Here is a 17,562-nt window from a genome sequence, read left to right as displayed (position 1 = left end):
ATTTATTTATCCAGCCCCTTCTTACGGGAAGGAACTATTACCTGGAAGGAAATGCTGTGTGTTGCTATATGAGTACAGTTCTAATGATGTCAACTGAGTACAGTTATCATGTTACACCTGTTCTTGTTCCTTCTCCAGGAAGACATCATTCTTTTCCACAGTGGCTTGTTTATTTTCATTTGGGAAATTTACTGACATGCGTGGGCGAGATTAGAAGTACTAAACTCCTGAGAAGCTTGGACTATGCCCTTCCCCATGGCACACATCATTCTCTTTAGGCTCATGCTGCAGGCCCTTGTTCCTGGCCCTGGATCAAGCACCACCCCCTTGATGGTATCCTGCCATGTTCTGCTGCTATGTTAGAATAGAAACATTGCATATGCTACCATGAGTACCTCTTATGTCCTTGAGTTGTATGCTCATGAGTTGTATGTATCATGAGTTGTATGCTCTCTCTCTCTCTCTCTCTCTCTCTCTCACACACACACACACACACACACACTCTCACACACACTCATACACACACACACACACGCACACACACTCTCACAAACACACACACAGGGGAGCAGTACTGAAAAGGTACCATCAATAACCCTTTTTGAAAGCTCTAATTGGATAATGATCATATCTTCATTTCAATGATTTCATATTTCTGTCCTTCTTTGCATAGCTTCACTAAAATGTAGCACATTCTGCAAGTGTTTCCGTGGTGTGTAAGAAAAAAACTGGAGGTTGAGACTCTTACAGCTATTCATCTAACAGGTGTTTTGAGGTTTGGTGGTTACCATCATGTGCTTTATTACGACTGCAGTGTGTCTTTAGAGGTGAACTGCTGCTTGTCCATGCAACTGGCACCATAGACAGGTGAGAGACTTGATAACTGTAACACACATCTGATTTGTTTTTTTTTTTTGTTTTTTTTTGCTATTATTATATTACATCGGGTGTATTGAAAGCAAACACTGATCTGTAAGAAAAAAACATTATCACACCAGTTCACCTTGTGTTCCAATAGCACTCACTTATGCTCATGTCGTTCACTCTTCCGTTTCCTTTTGTCTGACAGGTGCATTCGACTGCGCGAGGTTTCACTATATCGCGTGTGTGTGCGTGCGTGTGTGTGCGTCTGTGTGTGTGTGCGTGCGTGTATGTGCGTCTGTGTGTGTGTGTGTGTGTGTGTGTTTATTGGGTCGTGTTGAAAACTCGGGTGCTTAAAACGCTGTCATAAACAGAACAAACCCACGCAGCTCAGTTCCTCGAGTTGTCATTCCGTGCATGCGGTGACTCCTGACTTCTGATTCGGCTCTTTACCGACTCTTTCCTTAAGGATCCCAAGGTAAGCAAAGTCTGGATTTCAGTTGGCAGAAAACGTCGCATTTAGTTTTTACACTTCTAATCCTAATTCACCGAAGGGATGCATTACTATGATGCCATTCATGGAATCCCTCATAACCAAAGGTGATATATTCAGTATAATAGAAGGAAGTATAAATGTAATGTAATGAAAACCTAATGCTAATTTTAATGTGCTTGAACTACGACACCTGCTGATAATATGATAGAAAATGCATGACTTTTAACAGGATGTAGAAGGTTTTAGTTCTGTGCGTAAACAGATCAGGGACAAAAACAGCCAACCGATGGTTAATATGATAAATAATTCATTATTTGGGTCATTTCCAGGAAAATCTGGCCTTTTTGTTGTTTTTTTAATATATTTGTTTTTACTTTAAATGGGATCAGAATCAGACACTAGTGTATTATTTCCTGATCTGTTGGATCTTTATAAGCTGATGTATAGTAAGTGGTCACATGGCAAAGGAGTTTTTTCGTTATCCTATTTGTAGGTCCAGTTATTTCTTATTAGTCTGTAAAGTTAGTGCAGTTCTTCACTAGAGACTGGATGTTCTTGTGTCCATGTTAAACAGAAGCTGAGAGTCAGAGTCATTTACACAGAGCAGCTGTTCGGCTCGTTGTGCGTCACGGTGTTACAGATATAGCACGCGCCGTCCGAGACCCGGAATGTGACCGGCTACAGTGTGACCGGACCCACAGTCTCACCACCCGCCCTGCACTGGGATGCACTTCTAACACTCCGTTATAACATGTCTGTACGCGGGGTTGAGATCACACAGTTGGCCGATAATCAGATCTTTCGCAAGATCTCTCCGGAAACACAGCGAATTTTACTGGCGGTGGCACCTGTTGGCTTCTCAAGTAGAGAGAGGGAGAGTGTGTGTATGTGTGTGTGTGTGTGGGGGGGGGGGGGAGTGTGTGAGAGAGGGGGGGAGGGAGAGTGTGAGAGGGAGAGTGTGTGTGTGTGAGAGAGTGTGAGAGAGGGAGAGTGTGAGAGAGGGAAAGGGATAGAGAGAGAGAGAGAGAGAGAGAGAGAGAGAGAGAGATGGAGAGGGATAGAGAGAGAGAGGGATAGAGAGGGGGGGTGAGAGAGGGAGAGTGTGTGTGGGGGGGGTGTGAGTGAGTGTGTGAGGGTTGGGAGGGAGAGTGTGAGAGGGAGAGTGTGTGTGTGTGAGAGAGAGAGAGTGTGAGAGAGGGAGAGTGTGTGAGAGAGGGAAAGGGAGAGAGAGAGAGAGAGAGAGAGAGAGAGATGGAGAGGGATAGAGAGAGGGATAGAGAGAGAGAGAGATAGAGAGGGGGGGTGAGAGAGGGAGAGGAAGAGGGAGAGTGTGTGAGAGAGGGGGGGGGTTTGTGGGTATGTGGGTTATGAGATATCAGAGACATAATGATGGAGATCAGATGCATTCTCCACATGACTTCCTAGAGGTCCCATGTTATGTGTGCTCACACGGGCTTCTGGGGGTTTTAAAATGTAATTTAAAAACATGCAGCATGTTTAGATTTGAGAGACGACTCATTTCAAGTAATGTAGTAGGTCAAACCACAGAGCAGTCAATCTTAAAAAGAGTCTTTACTGCACAAGGGCCAGTTAAACCAAATATTTCAGACAAAAACATTATTGATTAATATATTCCTTATAAATTTTCTATCATTTGTGCATAATTCTGTTATGTACATCATATACACTTTTAATAAATTCTCAGGTATTTTCTGACTTTTCAATTTACTGCCATTCTTTAAATAAAACAATCCAGTAGATATTAACATTTATAGCAGACCCACAAAAAGTCTGCTGTTCTGACTAAAAATTGAATAAGAAATCGAGCAAACTGTTTCTCTGTTAGGGCAGCAAGAGTTTTCATAAAATAAATGTGCCATGCACACCAACATATGAAGAGAGCAGTTGGAATGTGGATTTTTGTTGCTCTGCAGCAGGAATAGTACAATTGTTTAGGCTCTTTAAACAGTTTACTAGCACACACAGCAGAATGCAGTGGGAAAGTCCCAAAACAGAAGTAAAAATATAGTATGTCACAATAGTACGCCACCAGTTGTTACTTCTTATGGTGAAGAAATGTTCAGAATGATAATATGCAGTTTGGCATGTAACCCGAGTCTCACTTCTTAACACTGTATGTTAATTTCAGTCATGGACCAATCACAGTGATTTCTAATTATGAATCCCTAGCAGGGTTTAGGCCAGCCATGTCCAATCTTATCCAGAAAGGGCCGGTGTGGGTTCAGGTTTTCATTCCAACCAAGCAGAAGCCTGATCTGATTCCACCTGTGGCTTCTGCTTGGTTGGAATGAAAACCTGCACCCACACCGGCCCTTTCCGGATAAGATTGGACATGGCTGGTTTAGGCCAATTGTCATAATATAATATATGAAATAACATCACTCTGTGTTCAAGTCTCAGTTAGTTCTGGATGCCTTTATATTTCAAAGCTCCACACTATCCCTGATGTCTTTTTCACACAGCTCCACTGAAGAAAGGAAGGAGGGAGCCCACTAATTTACCTTCTGAGCAAACATCTGATGTGTTCCTGTTCCACAGTCAGTTATGGGATTAATGACTTGTAGCTTTTATGACTTGTGAATCTTGAAGTTTCAAGATGTGTGATGTAGAAACAGAAGAGAAAAAGGTACTCCCCGAGTCCATTATGGAGAGGGGGACTGTGGTAACGAAGGAGGAGATGGAGTGCCATGGCAGCCATTCAGTGGAGGAGGAGCAGGTGATGATGTCTTGCTATGTCCTGATTATCCACAGTTGTCTGTGTGGCCTTACCCTGCCTGCTCAATTGTTCCTTTCCTCTAATAAACATTAGTTCATTCTTCATCTCCTCTCCTACACAGCAGAAGACGGATACACACCAAGGGCAGCTTAAAAGAAATCAGAAGGTAGGCAGACAGAGTGTTTGTAAATAAAATATATGATAAAATCCTTTAAATAGGAAAGCCTGTCAGACAGAATGTAATGGATAGCACAAGTATTGCATTTAATTCATTTTTAGTTTTTAAAACAGTTGCCTCACTCCTCCTTTGCCCTGTGAGTGAGGCATTTGCTTGTGCTTTAGGGATTTCAGGGGTACTCAGATCAGGCACCAATAGGCTCCAGTTTCCCCGTGATGTTCCCTCTGTACAATTGTCTTTGGAACTTAACATGAAGAAAACTGATGTAGAAAGTTACTGAGCACTTTACCAATATTCCATTTTTATGTAAACCCAAGAACGGAAGTAATGTGCATTATGGAAGATCAAAGTCTTGAATGAGCATAATTGCATTTGTAAATAAAATGATGGCTGTTTAGTCTTGGTATGTTTTACTTCAGGGCAAAGGGAAACTAATCAGAAGTGCAGCTGTGTGTGATGACGCTTCGCCCACTGAATCAAGCAACAAGGTGAGATTAAAACACAGTATGTTCATCACTTATTCGGGTTTTCATGTTAGGGGGTCTTGCAGGTGTATGACTCTGACATACCAAGGATGTCTGATTCATGTTTTCTCCGAAAACCTGCATGCAAACCACAAACTCTACAGCAGACAGTTGACGTGCTATGCTTGCCCGATGGGAAATAACCCATAAGGTCTGTGTCAGAAATACTACAGTTCTTAATAGTAGGTGCAGTAAAATAATACACAACCCTCTAGTGTTAGTATCTATAGTGGCATAATGTTTTAAAATACCATTTAGCAGCATATATTTCCTGGCTAATCTTTAAACACCACTGTATGTAAATTATATTGTATATTAATGGTAGGTCACTGGTCCACCTGCATCACATTTGGTTTAACATGATCTTCTACTAGTGTTGACATCATAGTAACACACCAGCTACTATGATGCTATGTGTGACCAGAGTGTTAGAGTTAGTAATAACACTGTGTGGTTGGATGTATCCTGTAGAGCTCTGAGGGTGAAAGTTCACTGACAGCCATCACTGCAGTGTGTGAAGGAGAGCAACTGGATAAATGCAAGGACAGCAACACCATGAAAAAACCAAGCTTATCCAAAGGTCAACAATGTGTGTGTGTATGTGTGTGTGTGTACATGAAAGAGAGTATTGTGAGATTTTAATCTTTATTGTGAGATTTTATATGAATTGTATTGAATAAATAATTGCAAAATTTGTTATTTGTTCAGAAAAATAGTATAAATGCTATTACACTGCATTCATACTATTATTGCTATTACTCTTATTTTATTTAAAAATTTGATCAAATTTAATTAAATTTGATCAAATTTTTAAATAAATACAATTTCCGACTTTGGATTTTTACGTTTTGATAAAATAGCAAATTCCCAAGCATCAAGAATTTATGATTTCCGCCAAGCTTCCACTAACGACTTCCGACTGCCGACTTCCGATTATCGACTTCCGACTGCCGACTTCCGATTACCGACTTACGACTTCCAACTTGCGACTGCCGACTTACAACTTACGAGTTACGAGTTCCGACACAGTTTATCCATACAATTTATGGATTTTTAAGTTTTGATAAAATAGCAAATTCCCAAGCATCAACAATTTATGATTTCCGCCAAGTTCTGACTTCCGAGTTCCGACTTCCGAGTTCCTACTGCCGAGTTCCAAGTTACACGTACAAATTCAGACTTCTGTTTTTTGAGTTCCGACTACCGACTTCCGACTACCGACTTCCCACTTACGAGTTTCGAGTTATGGCTTTGGACGTTCCCGACTTCCCAGTTTCAAGTTCTGAGTCACACTTACAAATTCCGACTTCTGATTTTCGAGTCACGACTTCCGACTGCCGACTGCCGACTTCCGACTTCCTAGTTCCGAGTTCCAACATCCGAGTTCCGACATCCGAGTTCCGACATCCGAGTTCCCACTTTCGAGTTCCAACTTCCCAGTTCCGACTTCCCGGTTCCGACTTCCCAGTTTCGAGTTACGAGTTCAGACTTCCGAGTTCACACAATTACAATTTTTTCGTACAATTTCCAAATTCTGATTTTTGAGATTTGAATGTACATGAATAGTTCGGATAATTGGTAGAAAATGAATGAATGAATGTACATGAATACAAAATAATTGGGATTTTGAATGTCTAAACCCGGCAACATCCCAAACACCAATTTATGATTTCCGACTACTGACATACTTCTGATTACAGACTTCCCACTTCCGACTTCATTTTTATTGATTTGATTTCAGTTTACAGTGTCTGGATTCACATGGTGTCACATGAGTGTAAATCAATTGTACTTGAATGTGTTTCAGAATCAAGTCTTGAGTATACAGACTCAACCGGCATTGATCTAGAAGAGTTTCTGATTACTACTCTAAAGAGCAGTCCCAGGTAGTGTTTGTGTATTTGTGTGTGTGCAATGTGTGTGTGTCTGTGTATGTGTGTGTCGGTGTTGGTGTGTGTCTGTATCTGTGTCTGTCTGTGGGAGCATGTGTCCAGTGACAGTTAACACAGATGTAGGTTTTGTGGGGTTTTTTTTCCTTCATATCAAAAAACATATTTTGTCATGTTCTTTTTTCTGGACTGCAGGGACAGATTGATGTTGCTGAAACTGGAGCAAGACATGACTGATTTTATGACAGACAACTGGTAAGACTGTGCTGGTTTTCTACAATATAATACACTATATACTATATTATTTATTTAAATACATATCATGCTTTTCTGTTGCAGCCTTTATAAGAAGTTTCCTCAGATGTCATCCTATCACAGGATGCTGGTTCACAGAGTTGCAGCATATTTTGGGCTAGAACACAACGTGGATCACAGTGGAAAAGCTGTCATTATCAACAAAGCCAGCAACTCCAGGATGTGTGTTTACTAGATGTGTTTGCTGGTTTATTTCAATGTAAATTCGAGTGGTTATAATGAATGTACTGATGTGTGATTTTTTTTTACAGACCAGAGCAGCGGTTTGCTGAACATGTCCAGGAGGAGAGAACTGAAGAAAAAAGGTCAATACTAAAGAGAGACAACAGCCAGGAGAAAGACGACAGTCAGGTACACAAACACACAAACACACTTACACACACACACATACTCACACACTCTCTCACACATTTACACACACACACACACACACACACACAAACACACACACACAAACACACTCACACACACACACACACACACACACATGCACTCACACACGCACTCACACACACACAAACACACACACACACACACTCACACACTCTATCTCACACTCTCAAACACACTCACACACACTTACACACTCACACACTCTCTCACACACTTACACACACACACTCTCTCACACACTCACACACACACACACACACACACGCACTCACACACACAAACACACACACAGACACACTCACACACACACTCTCACTCTCTCTCACACACACACACACTTACACACACAGTCACACACACACACACAAACACACACACAAAAACAATCACACAAACACACACATACAAACACTCACACAAACACACACAAACACACACACGCATGTTTTTATCAAAATGATCTCAATGAGAGGCCCAGGCAGATGTAGAAGAACTTCACACCAACCAAGAGCAGGCTGCCGCCTTCCATCATCTGTGAAAAGTTGCACTTGAAAACACCACAAAGACTGGTTGCTGATGTGCAAATGCTTTGTGAAGGTAAAAGTAAAATAGTAAGGAATAAAGAGTAATGGGCCATGGTGTTATAGGAAAGTAATAATTGGTGGGGTTTCATAGCTGATTATATTTTATTCATCGCTTTTAAGGTTGTGAACATCCATGAAAAACATCATTACAACTTTAACCAGCCCTTCTCACAGCATCTCTATTTTCTCTCTCTCTCTCTCTCTGAAGTTAATGAGACAGAAAATGCAGCTTTTCATATTACCAAGAGGCCACAAATGAAAAAGTTGCCTGTGGCAGAAAAACTACTAATTTATTACAAAACACTGAAAAACAAATACATAACACGTTATAATTCCCTACAAAAAGCTTTGCTATTTCAACAATCAGCAATGGATTTCAACCGATTTTTTAAAATCGAATTATTATTAACTTTATCGTCTGTAGTCCCTGTGAATGCGTCGTGGGATAATGTAACTGGAACTGTTATTATGTCTTACTACTCTCATAGAGGAGGAACTGACAGTTTACGCTACTAATAAAAAATAGACAGTTATAAGAACCAGTATCACAGAAAAGGTCTGTATTTAAAAAAACACACCACACCATTGTACTAAATAGTCTGTAAAAGTGCATATAGTGTATATAGTGTGTAAAAGTATTAACCCTCCAGTTGTCCCTGGGCTCAGTTTCACCCACTTCAATGTTTAAGGATAGTGCAGGGCTAACACACGTGAACACAAAACAAAAACAAAGGCACATGGACAAACAAAAACTGCCAGAATGTCTCCCTAGTATCCAGGCAGGGAATAGTCCCAGCCATTCTTTACGAATGTGCCAAACTATGGGCAATGTTTGGCCACCAGCACTCACAGGCATCCCACTGCCAAAAGTCAGCTCTGTGTGTTACTAGTTCTAGACTCTGATGGTTATATTTTGGTGTATTTTATAGCTGAGGAAGCCACAGCTGATGGATCAAATGAAGAGTAAATCATTTGAGGAGAGAGAAGAAGAGTATCAGAAAGTTAGAGAGCGAATCTTCTCTCAGGATGTGAGTGATAAATAACAAATATACTTAAACTTCACATCACAAAGTACACATCATTCTTACAAATATCCTTTCTGCTTTTCAGTCATCCTGTCCTGTTCAGAGTGTTTACATTGAGACCAGGTAAATGTTAATTACTAACCTATATAAATGTTATTAGAATTTTTACTCTTACTACTACTGTTTTATTTTTCCATTCTTAACAGGAACTTTATTATTAACAAGGAGGTGAAATGTTAGTTGAAACCATGCAACAGTGTCACAGTCAAAGCACAGATATCTAATGTTACACTCTCACTCTCTCCTGCACGCTTTGTCTTTCTTCCAATATCTACAGAGGTCCAGAGGACTGCTTTAATATGCACAGTGAGACTCAAAGGAGGAGACAGCTCTTTAGGTTAGTGTGAGAGACACAAAACTCCTTTGAACTGATGAGACATTTTTACAGTCCGCAATGTCTGGTGTAATTTCTGGAGATCAGCCTTGAATTATTTATGTCACATATGGTTCATATTTCTGATTTCCTGCCCCATCCCCAAAACATACCAGTTGCTAATTTGCCCTGTGTGTGAATATGTGTGTGTGTGTGTGTGATGCCATGGACTGGCATCCCATCCAGAGTTCATTGTCATTGTAATGATGATTTTTTTTTCTAAGTTTCATGGTTTCTGTTTCCATCAAAGAGCAGTCCAAAATATCTAAAACTGAGATTATCAGGTTGGTGCATGATAAGCTCGACAACCTAGTAGTGATATTACTTGTGAATAAATTCATTCATTCATTCATTTTCTACCGCTTATCCGAACTACCTCGGGTCACGGGGAGCCTGTGCCTATCTCAGGCGTCATCGGGCATCAAGGCAGGATACACCCTGGACGGAGTGCCAACCCATCGCAGGGCACACACACACACACTCATTCACTCACGCAATCACACACTAGGGACAATTTTCCAGAGATGCCAATCAACAAATTGTTTATTTGAATTTATTATTTTTAATGAATCAGTCAAACAGGTTAATAAGTCCATTTAGTAGCATAGCCTTTGTCTGTTTGTGTACAGAGGTACCAGGAATGGTTCAGGTCAGCTGTCAGGCAGCAGCTTTGAGCTGGACTGTCACTGGAATGACCCTCGACCCTGGAGCAGCACAGACTCTGACAGTTCCAGCTGGAGCTCCAAACCCACACATTCGCTCCCAGACAACAATCCCAAACTCTGCAAGCCAGGTACAAGAAATACTTTATCCACAATTTATCTTTAAATCTTTTTTTACAGGAACAAATTCAACATATAATAATAGTATTATAATTCAGTATGATATATTTTTATTTTACTTTATTTCTTATTGTTCCAGTGACAGAGACAGCAGCCAGTAACAGTTCAGCGTTTGTTCTGGTGCCAGCAGAGTCCTCTATTCTTCCTGGGACTATCCTACTCAACCCAAACACAGGTATACAACCTTACACTGTACAAACACACTACTATATAAATATCAGTGATGCACAGTCATTCACTGTGCATCACTGATATTTATATAGTAGTGTGTTTGTGCCTGATATTTTAGGACAGCCATATTTGAATCCTGATGGAACTCCAGCTGTTTACAATCCACCAGTGAGCCAGCAGACGCTGAGCAATCAGCTAAACCCAGTGCAGTCACAGGCCCCACCGCCTCCCCCACCACACCAGCCAGCAGTGATGAGCCACTCTCTTCCACAGGTAGAAAGAGCATGTCAAATTCACAGTCACTTTATTAGGAACATTTATATGTCTGCTCATGGATGTGATTATCTAATCTGCCATTATATGGCTGCATTGCAGAACATCAAATTATAAAGATACAAGCCAAGCGCTTTCAGTTAATGTTTACATCATACTGTAGTAAACATACATCAGAATCATACATCTGAATTTGGTAAAATTTTTATCCTGTTGGATATTTGTCAGTATTTCAAAAACAACTGACCCTTTTCCCCCCATTCTGATATTTTATGTTTAGATTAACAGAAACTCTTGGCCCGTATCTTTAGGATTTATACATTACTCTGTCCCCATATTACTGGCTAATTCGACAATTACATTAATGAGCAGATGTACAGATGTTCCTAATAAAGTGGCCAGTATGGCACACATAACATCAGTTGAAAAGTGTACTATAAATGTCTCTGATGCCCTCTACAATTACTACAATTTCTAACTATTCCCACTATGATTTTAGTGAATATTTATATCTATCATGTTACATTCCCCACCATTATTTTTCAGCAGTAGCTTTTTAAGATTTCTCTTTATGTAATATTTCTTCCTTGTAGATAAATGTATTTTATAGTAGTTAATTACAGATGAAGTGGTGATGGACACATATGTTAAGTTAACCAGCACCTGAAACCCAGCACACAGTTAACTTAACAAGCCTTTCCAGGTATCCAACAGCCTTAAGATCAGACACAGCACACTGAGCTTATCTACATCCTGCCAAATACTGATCCCTATTTATCGACATCCTGCCAAATACTGATCCCTATTTATTTACATCCTGCCAAATACTGATCCCTTTTTATCTACATCCTACCAAATACTGATCCCTATTTATTTACATCCTGCCAAATACTGATCCCTATTTATCTACACCCGGCCAAATACTGATCCCTATTTATTTACATCCTGCCAAATACTGATCCCTATACCAATCTACATCCTGCCAAATACTGATCCCTATTTATTTACATCCTGCCAAATACTGACCCCTATACCTATCTACATCCTGCCAAATACTGATCCTTATACCTATCTACATCCTGCCAAATACTGATCCCTATTTATCTACATCCTGCCAAATACTGATCCCTATTTATCTACATCCTGCCAAATACTGATCCCTATTTATCTACATCCTGCCAAATACTGATCCCTATTTATCTACATCCTGCCAAATACTGATCCCTAATATCTACATCCTGCCAAATACTGATCCCTATTTATCTACATCCTGCCAAATACTGATCCCTATTTATCTACATCCTGCCAAATACTGATCCCTATTTATCTACATCCTGCCAAATACTGACCCCTATACCTATCTACATCCTGCCAAATACTGATCCCTATTTATCTACATCCTGCCAAATACTGATCCCTATTTATTTACATCCTGCCAAATACTGATCCCTATTTATCTACATCCTGCCAAATACTGATCCCTATTTATCTACATCCTGCCAAATACTGATCCCTATTTATCTACATCCTGCCAAATACTGATCCCTTTTTATCTACATCCTGCCAAATACTGATCCCTATTTATCTACATCCTGCCAAATACTGATCCCTATTTATCTACATCCTGCCAAATACTGATCCCTATTTATCTACATCCTGCCAAATACTGATCCCTATTTATCTACATCCTGCCAAATACTGATCCCTATTTATCTACATCCTGCCAAATACTGATCCCTATTTATTTACATCCTGCCTAATACTGATCCCTATTTATTTACATCCTGCCAAATACTGATCCCTTTTTATCTACATCCTGCCAAATACTGATCCCTATTTATCTACATCCTGCCAAATACTGATCCCTATTTATCTACATCCTGCCAAATACTGATCCCTATTTATCTACATCCTGACAAATACTGATCCCTATTTATCTACATCCTGACAAATACTGATCCCTATTTATCTACATCCTGCCAAATACTGATCCCTATTTATCATCCTGACAAATACTGACCCCTATACCTATCTAAATTCTACCAAATTCTGATCCCTATTTATCCACATCCTGCCAAATACTGATCCCTATTTATTTACATCCTGCCAAATACTGATCTCTATTTATCCACATCCTGTCAAATACTGATCCCTATTTATCCACATCCTGCCAAATACTGATCCCTATACCTTTCTACATCCTGCCAAATACTGATCCTTATACCTATCTACATCCTGCCAAATACTGATCCTTATACCTATCTACATCCTGCCAAATACTGATCCCTATTTATCCACATCCTGCCAAATACTGATCTTTATACCTATCTACATCCTGCCAAATACTGATCCCTATTTATTTACATCCTGCCAAATACTGATCTCTATTTATCCACATCCTGTCAAATACTGATCCCTATTTATCCACATCCTGCCAAATACTGATCCCTATACCTTTCTACATCCTGCCAAATACTGATCCTTATACCTATCTACATCCTGCCAAATACTGATCCTTATACCTATCTACATCCTGCCAAATACTGATCCCTATTTATCCACATCCTGCCAAATACTGATCTTTATACCTATCTACATCCTGCCAAATACTGATCCCTATTTATCTACATCCTGCCGTATACTGATCCCTATTTATCCACATCCTGCCAAATACTGATCCCTATTTATCATCCTGACAAATACTGATCCTTATACCTATCTACATCCTGCCAAATACTGATCCCTATTTATCTACATCCTGCCAAATACTGATCCCTATTTATCTACATCCTGACAAATACTGATCCCTATTTATCATCCTGACAAATACTGATCCTTATACCTATCTACATCCTGCCAAATACTGATCCCTATTTATCTACATCCTGCCAAATACTGATCTCTATTTATCCACATCCTGCCAAATACTGATCCCTATACCTTTCTACATCCTGCCAAATACTGATCCTTATACCTATCTACATCCTGCCAAATACTGATCCTTATACCTATCTACATCCTGCCAAATACTGATCCTTATACCTATCTACATCCTGCCAAATACTGATCCCTATTTATCCACATCCTGCCAAATACTGATCTTTATACCTATCTACATCCTGCCAAATACTGATCCCTATTTATCTACATCCTGCCGTATACTGATCCCTATTTATCCACATCCTGCCAAATACTGATCCCTATTTATCATCCTGACAAATACTGATCCTTATACCTATCTACATCCTGCCAAATACTGATCCCTATTTATCTACATCCTGACAAATACTGATCCCTATTTATCTACATCCTGCCAAATACTGATCCCTATTTATCTACATCCTGCCAAATACTGATCCCTATTTATCATCCTGACAAATACTGATCCTTATACCTATCTACATCCTGCCAAATACTGATCCCTATTTATCCACATCCTCCCAAATACTGATCCCTATTTATCTACATCCTGCCAAATACTGATCCCTATTTATCATCCTGACAAATACTGACCCCTATACCTATCTAAATTCTGCCAAATTCTGATCCCTATTTATCCACATCCTCCCAAATACTGATCCCTATTTATCTACATCCTGCCAAATACTGATCCCTATTTATCTACATCCTGCCAAATACTGATCCCTATTTATCATCCTGACAAATACTGATCCTTATACCTATCTACATCCTGCCAAATACTGATCCCTATTTATCCACATCCTCCCAAATACTGATCCCTATTTATCTACATCCTGCCAAATACTGATCCCTATTTATCATCCTGACAAATACTGACCCCTATACCTATCTAAATTCTGCCAAATTCTGATCCCTATTTATCCACATCCTCCCAAATACTGATCCCTATTTATCTACATCCTGCCAAATACACTGTTTGATCAAATATGGAACTTAAAAAGGATGAAATATTTTTATATATTTTTGAACATGAACTCCATCTCACTCTGTCCCACAGGTTCAGTACTCTTCTATGACGTACCTTCCTCCACAGTACCACACCCCAGAGCAGAGTGTAAGTGCCCAAGCCTTTGTGTCTACATCTTTACAAATTTGCAATGAGCATTATGAACTCTGATGCTCATTATTGATGTATTATAATGAACAGAAAAGATGTTCTCTTCACAGAGGGAAGACCTTTCATCTCAATTCAGTAACATGGCTTTGAGCCATCAGTCTGTAGGTGAAACATCAGACGTGTCCAGCTACTACCTGCAGGGAGCTCCGCCCACACTCGGCTACTCACAACCCCAACAGAATTATGCACCACCCTACCCTGCAGATAACTATATGAGCTCAGGAATGCCACTGGCTTTGCCTACAGCCCAACCCACTCAGCCCTGTGGCCACCAGAGTAATCAGGTGCTCATCATATTGGAATACATGTCCTCCATATTATAAATACACAGAATCTCCAAGTTTTTTTCGATCTCTCCATGTATGCTTATTGTGTAACTACACTCTGTAGCCTGACTGTAAGCTCTTGCTATGCACAGTCTGTCAACCCATACAATCAGCTATTTAATGAAAAGATACCACTATTAAGTAGATAGTATTTGGGTGAATGATTAGGCTCAGCAACACTGACATGATAATAACATTAAAGAAAGTGCAGCAGTGGTGATTGAGCAATACTGCTAAGGTTTATTAACACCTTTATAGAACAGTAGCTGGGTCGAGAAACAGTCCAACATTCTAACATATACAACAGTAGTCCTAGAAGACGATTAACACAAATGCGCAATGAATAATGAGTTACAGTTCTAGCTCTACAGCTACAAATGTGAAAATATGATCTTTATGATCTACATATACAGTATGCTAGAAATCACTGATACACTCATGAGGGTCACTATGCTGAGAATGATCCACCATCCACAAAATATGTAGACAATAGTGGTCCTGTGGTCATACAGATCATCTGAGACAGCAGCAGATTGTATTTATCTACAGTCATTTACAGTCAGTAATTAAAAATATCTACTGTTATTTAAGTGCACCTTAAAAACTGTCTATTCAATGCATATCAAGTGTCATTATGATATTCTTTTTCTCCAAGGTCCCCATGTATAGTTACCCTGCTCAGTGTGCCAACACATCTCAGCAATATGGACCTGCCAGTTACAACACAGAGACAGGTACAGGTAGGTTTGTATTACGGTAGGCCAGGAGCTGCAGTAAACCATACTGTTCAGCTTGCACAATATTATTAGTCATTAACAATTTTGCTAATAATTTTACTTCTAAAATGAAAACATTACTCTTTAAAGAAGTCTGTATTACATCACCACTGAAATTTATTATTATTATTATTATTATTATTATTATTATTATTATTAATATACCATGATATTATTTATGCTTGTATCTAATAATAACTTTGCGTTTTCAACCTTTTAAATCAAATTCTTTTCTCATCTTGTTTTCTATATCACAAAATTTGTGCAACTTTCACTAAGACTTTGGTAATACATACAACGCCAAGACACAGTTTTGTGCAAGTGAAACCTTGCCAGAGGAGGGTGGTAGACAACCACTGCTTTAACGACTGCTCAATTAACTTAGAAACTTTGCCCCTCCTCATTTGCCTTCTCTTAGGATACACTGCTCTTTTAACAAGCCAGCAACAAGCTTACTCCAACATGGTGGGAGCTCCACCTGTGTTACCTCAAACACAGAAGAGCATCATGGGCTCCTATTCTTCCACCTCATCCTATCAGGTGAGCATATAAATATCAGGCTGGTATGTAATTACCAGATATCATAGAATAAGCTACACATACAAATCACGTCTTGTTTCTCTTTCCAAGATGGTTCCGCCGTTGCAATCCTACCCCTCGACAGTGCTGGTCTCCAGGCAGACTGGGCAGAATCAGAGTGCTGGGCTGCCAGCTGGAGTGCCAGTTTACTGCAGCCCTGTGAATCATTCTCCACCTCCACCTCTCAGTGTGGGCAACCCCTGCCAATCAGGAAGCTACAGAAACACATGCAATAGAACCCATAACCAGTGTTGGTACTAACACACACACACAGAGACACACACACGCACACACAGTAGCACAGACTGAGGGGGGTAGAAGAACCAAGGAGGTAGAAGAACCAAGAACTGTAGCCCTGTATTCACAGGCTACACACTATGGTGTTTGTTTTAGTATTTATCACTTGAATGCACAACATTCAGAGTAGCAGCAACAGACGTCCAGCCTCGTCTGTTTTCCGTGTACTGTTTTACCTAAAGATTTCTTTTACATGCACTGATGTATGTGTGAATATTTTCTGCCACTTGCACCAGAACTGCTGGGTTTATTTGCATCATGTCTACTAGTGCAATGTATAATAGAGTGTGTATTAATATTTTAACAAGATAGTTATTGCATATTATGAATAAAACAAATTTTTACTTCCCCATGAAATACAAATTGCCACACTTCTTGTCGATGTTCACTTTAACACTAAAACATCTGTCAGCAATCATGGAACCTGGATTTAAATAAGTGAATTCAGTACACTCCAGCACCCTTATGAAGGGACACAGAGCTGAAAGAAAGCTTCTGTTGCCTCCTCCCACAGTCCCAATCATTTTTACTGATTAGAGAAAGGAGAAACAACTGCCAAAATTATATCTTCACAAAAGATAAAAAAGATAGCCTTTAAACCCAAGTTAATCTTAAGTGATTTTGTCTCAAATATTCAAAAATACTTTTTTGAATAAATTTATGTAATATAATCCAATTTATCTGAAATAATCTTTTATTTGATTTGAAAAGATGAGCCATTTTTAAATATATTATTTTGACAACTGAGTTATATTCAAATACTA

General features: G+C 39.5%; 1 protein-coding gene across 2 annotated transcripts; it reads left to right on the top strand.

The window, feature by feature from the left end:
* The first annotated feature begins 1,117 nt into the window (after positions 1–1,117).
* arpp21 (cAMP-regulated phosphoprotein, 21) lies at positions 1,118–17,167 on the top strand. 2 transcript variants are annotated; one of them, XM_060897566.1, is made up of 20 exons: positions 1,118–1,339; positions 3,841–4,094; positions 4,216–4,260; positions 4,692–4,760; positions 5,268–5,376; positions 6,604–6,682; positions 6,881–6,940; positions 7,025–7,162; positions 7,252–7,351; positions 8,907–9,005; positions 9,088–9,125; positions 9,340–9,399; positions 10,065–10,228; positions 10,357–10,452; positions 10,567–10,721; positions 14,701–14,757; positions 14,871–15,104; positions 15,802–15,880; positions 16,341–16,462; positions 16,553–17,167. In XM_060897566.1, exons 2-20 carry the CDS (start codon positions 3,975–3,977, stop codon positions 16,760–16,762), a joined length of 2,034 nt encoding a protein of 677 aa, XP_060753549.1. In that variant the 5' UTR covers positions 1,118–1,339; positions 3,841–3,974; the 3' UTR covers positions 16,763–17,167. The 2 variants fall into 2 exon arrangements, with proteins under 2 accessions (XP_060753549.1, XP_060753548.1); XM_060897565.1 differs by having other exon boundaries at positions 1,120–1,339; positions 15,802–15,886.
* The last annotated feature ends 395 nt before the right edge of the window (positions 17,168–17,562 follow it).

The sequence above is a fragment of the Tachysurus vachellii genome, chromosome 21, assembly GCF_030014155.1.
Source record: "Tachysurus vachellii isolate PV-2020 chromosome 21, HZAU_Pvac_v1, whole genome shotgun sequence".
Lineage (NCBI taxonomy): Eukaryota > Metazoa > Chordata > Actinopteri > Siluriformes > Bagridae > Tachysurus > Tachysurus vachellii.
Note: the sequence above shows the minus strand (reverse complement) of the source record. Positions and strands in the feature narration are given on the sequence as shown.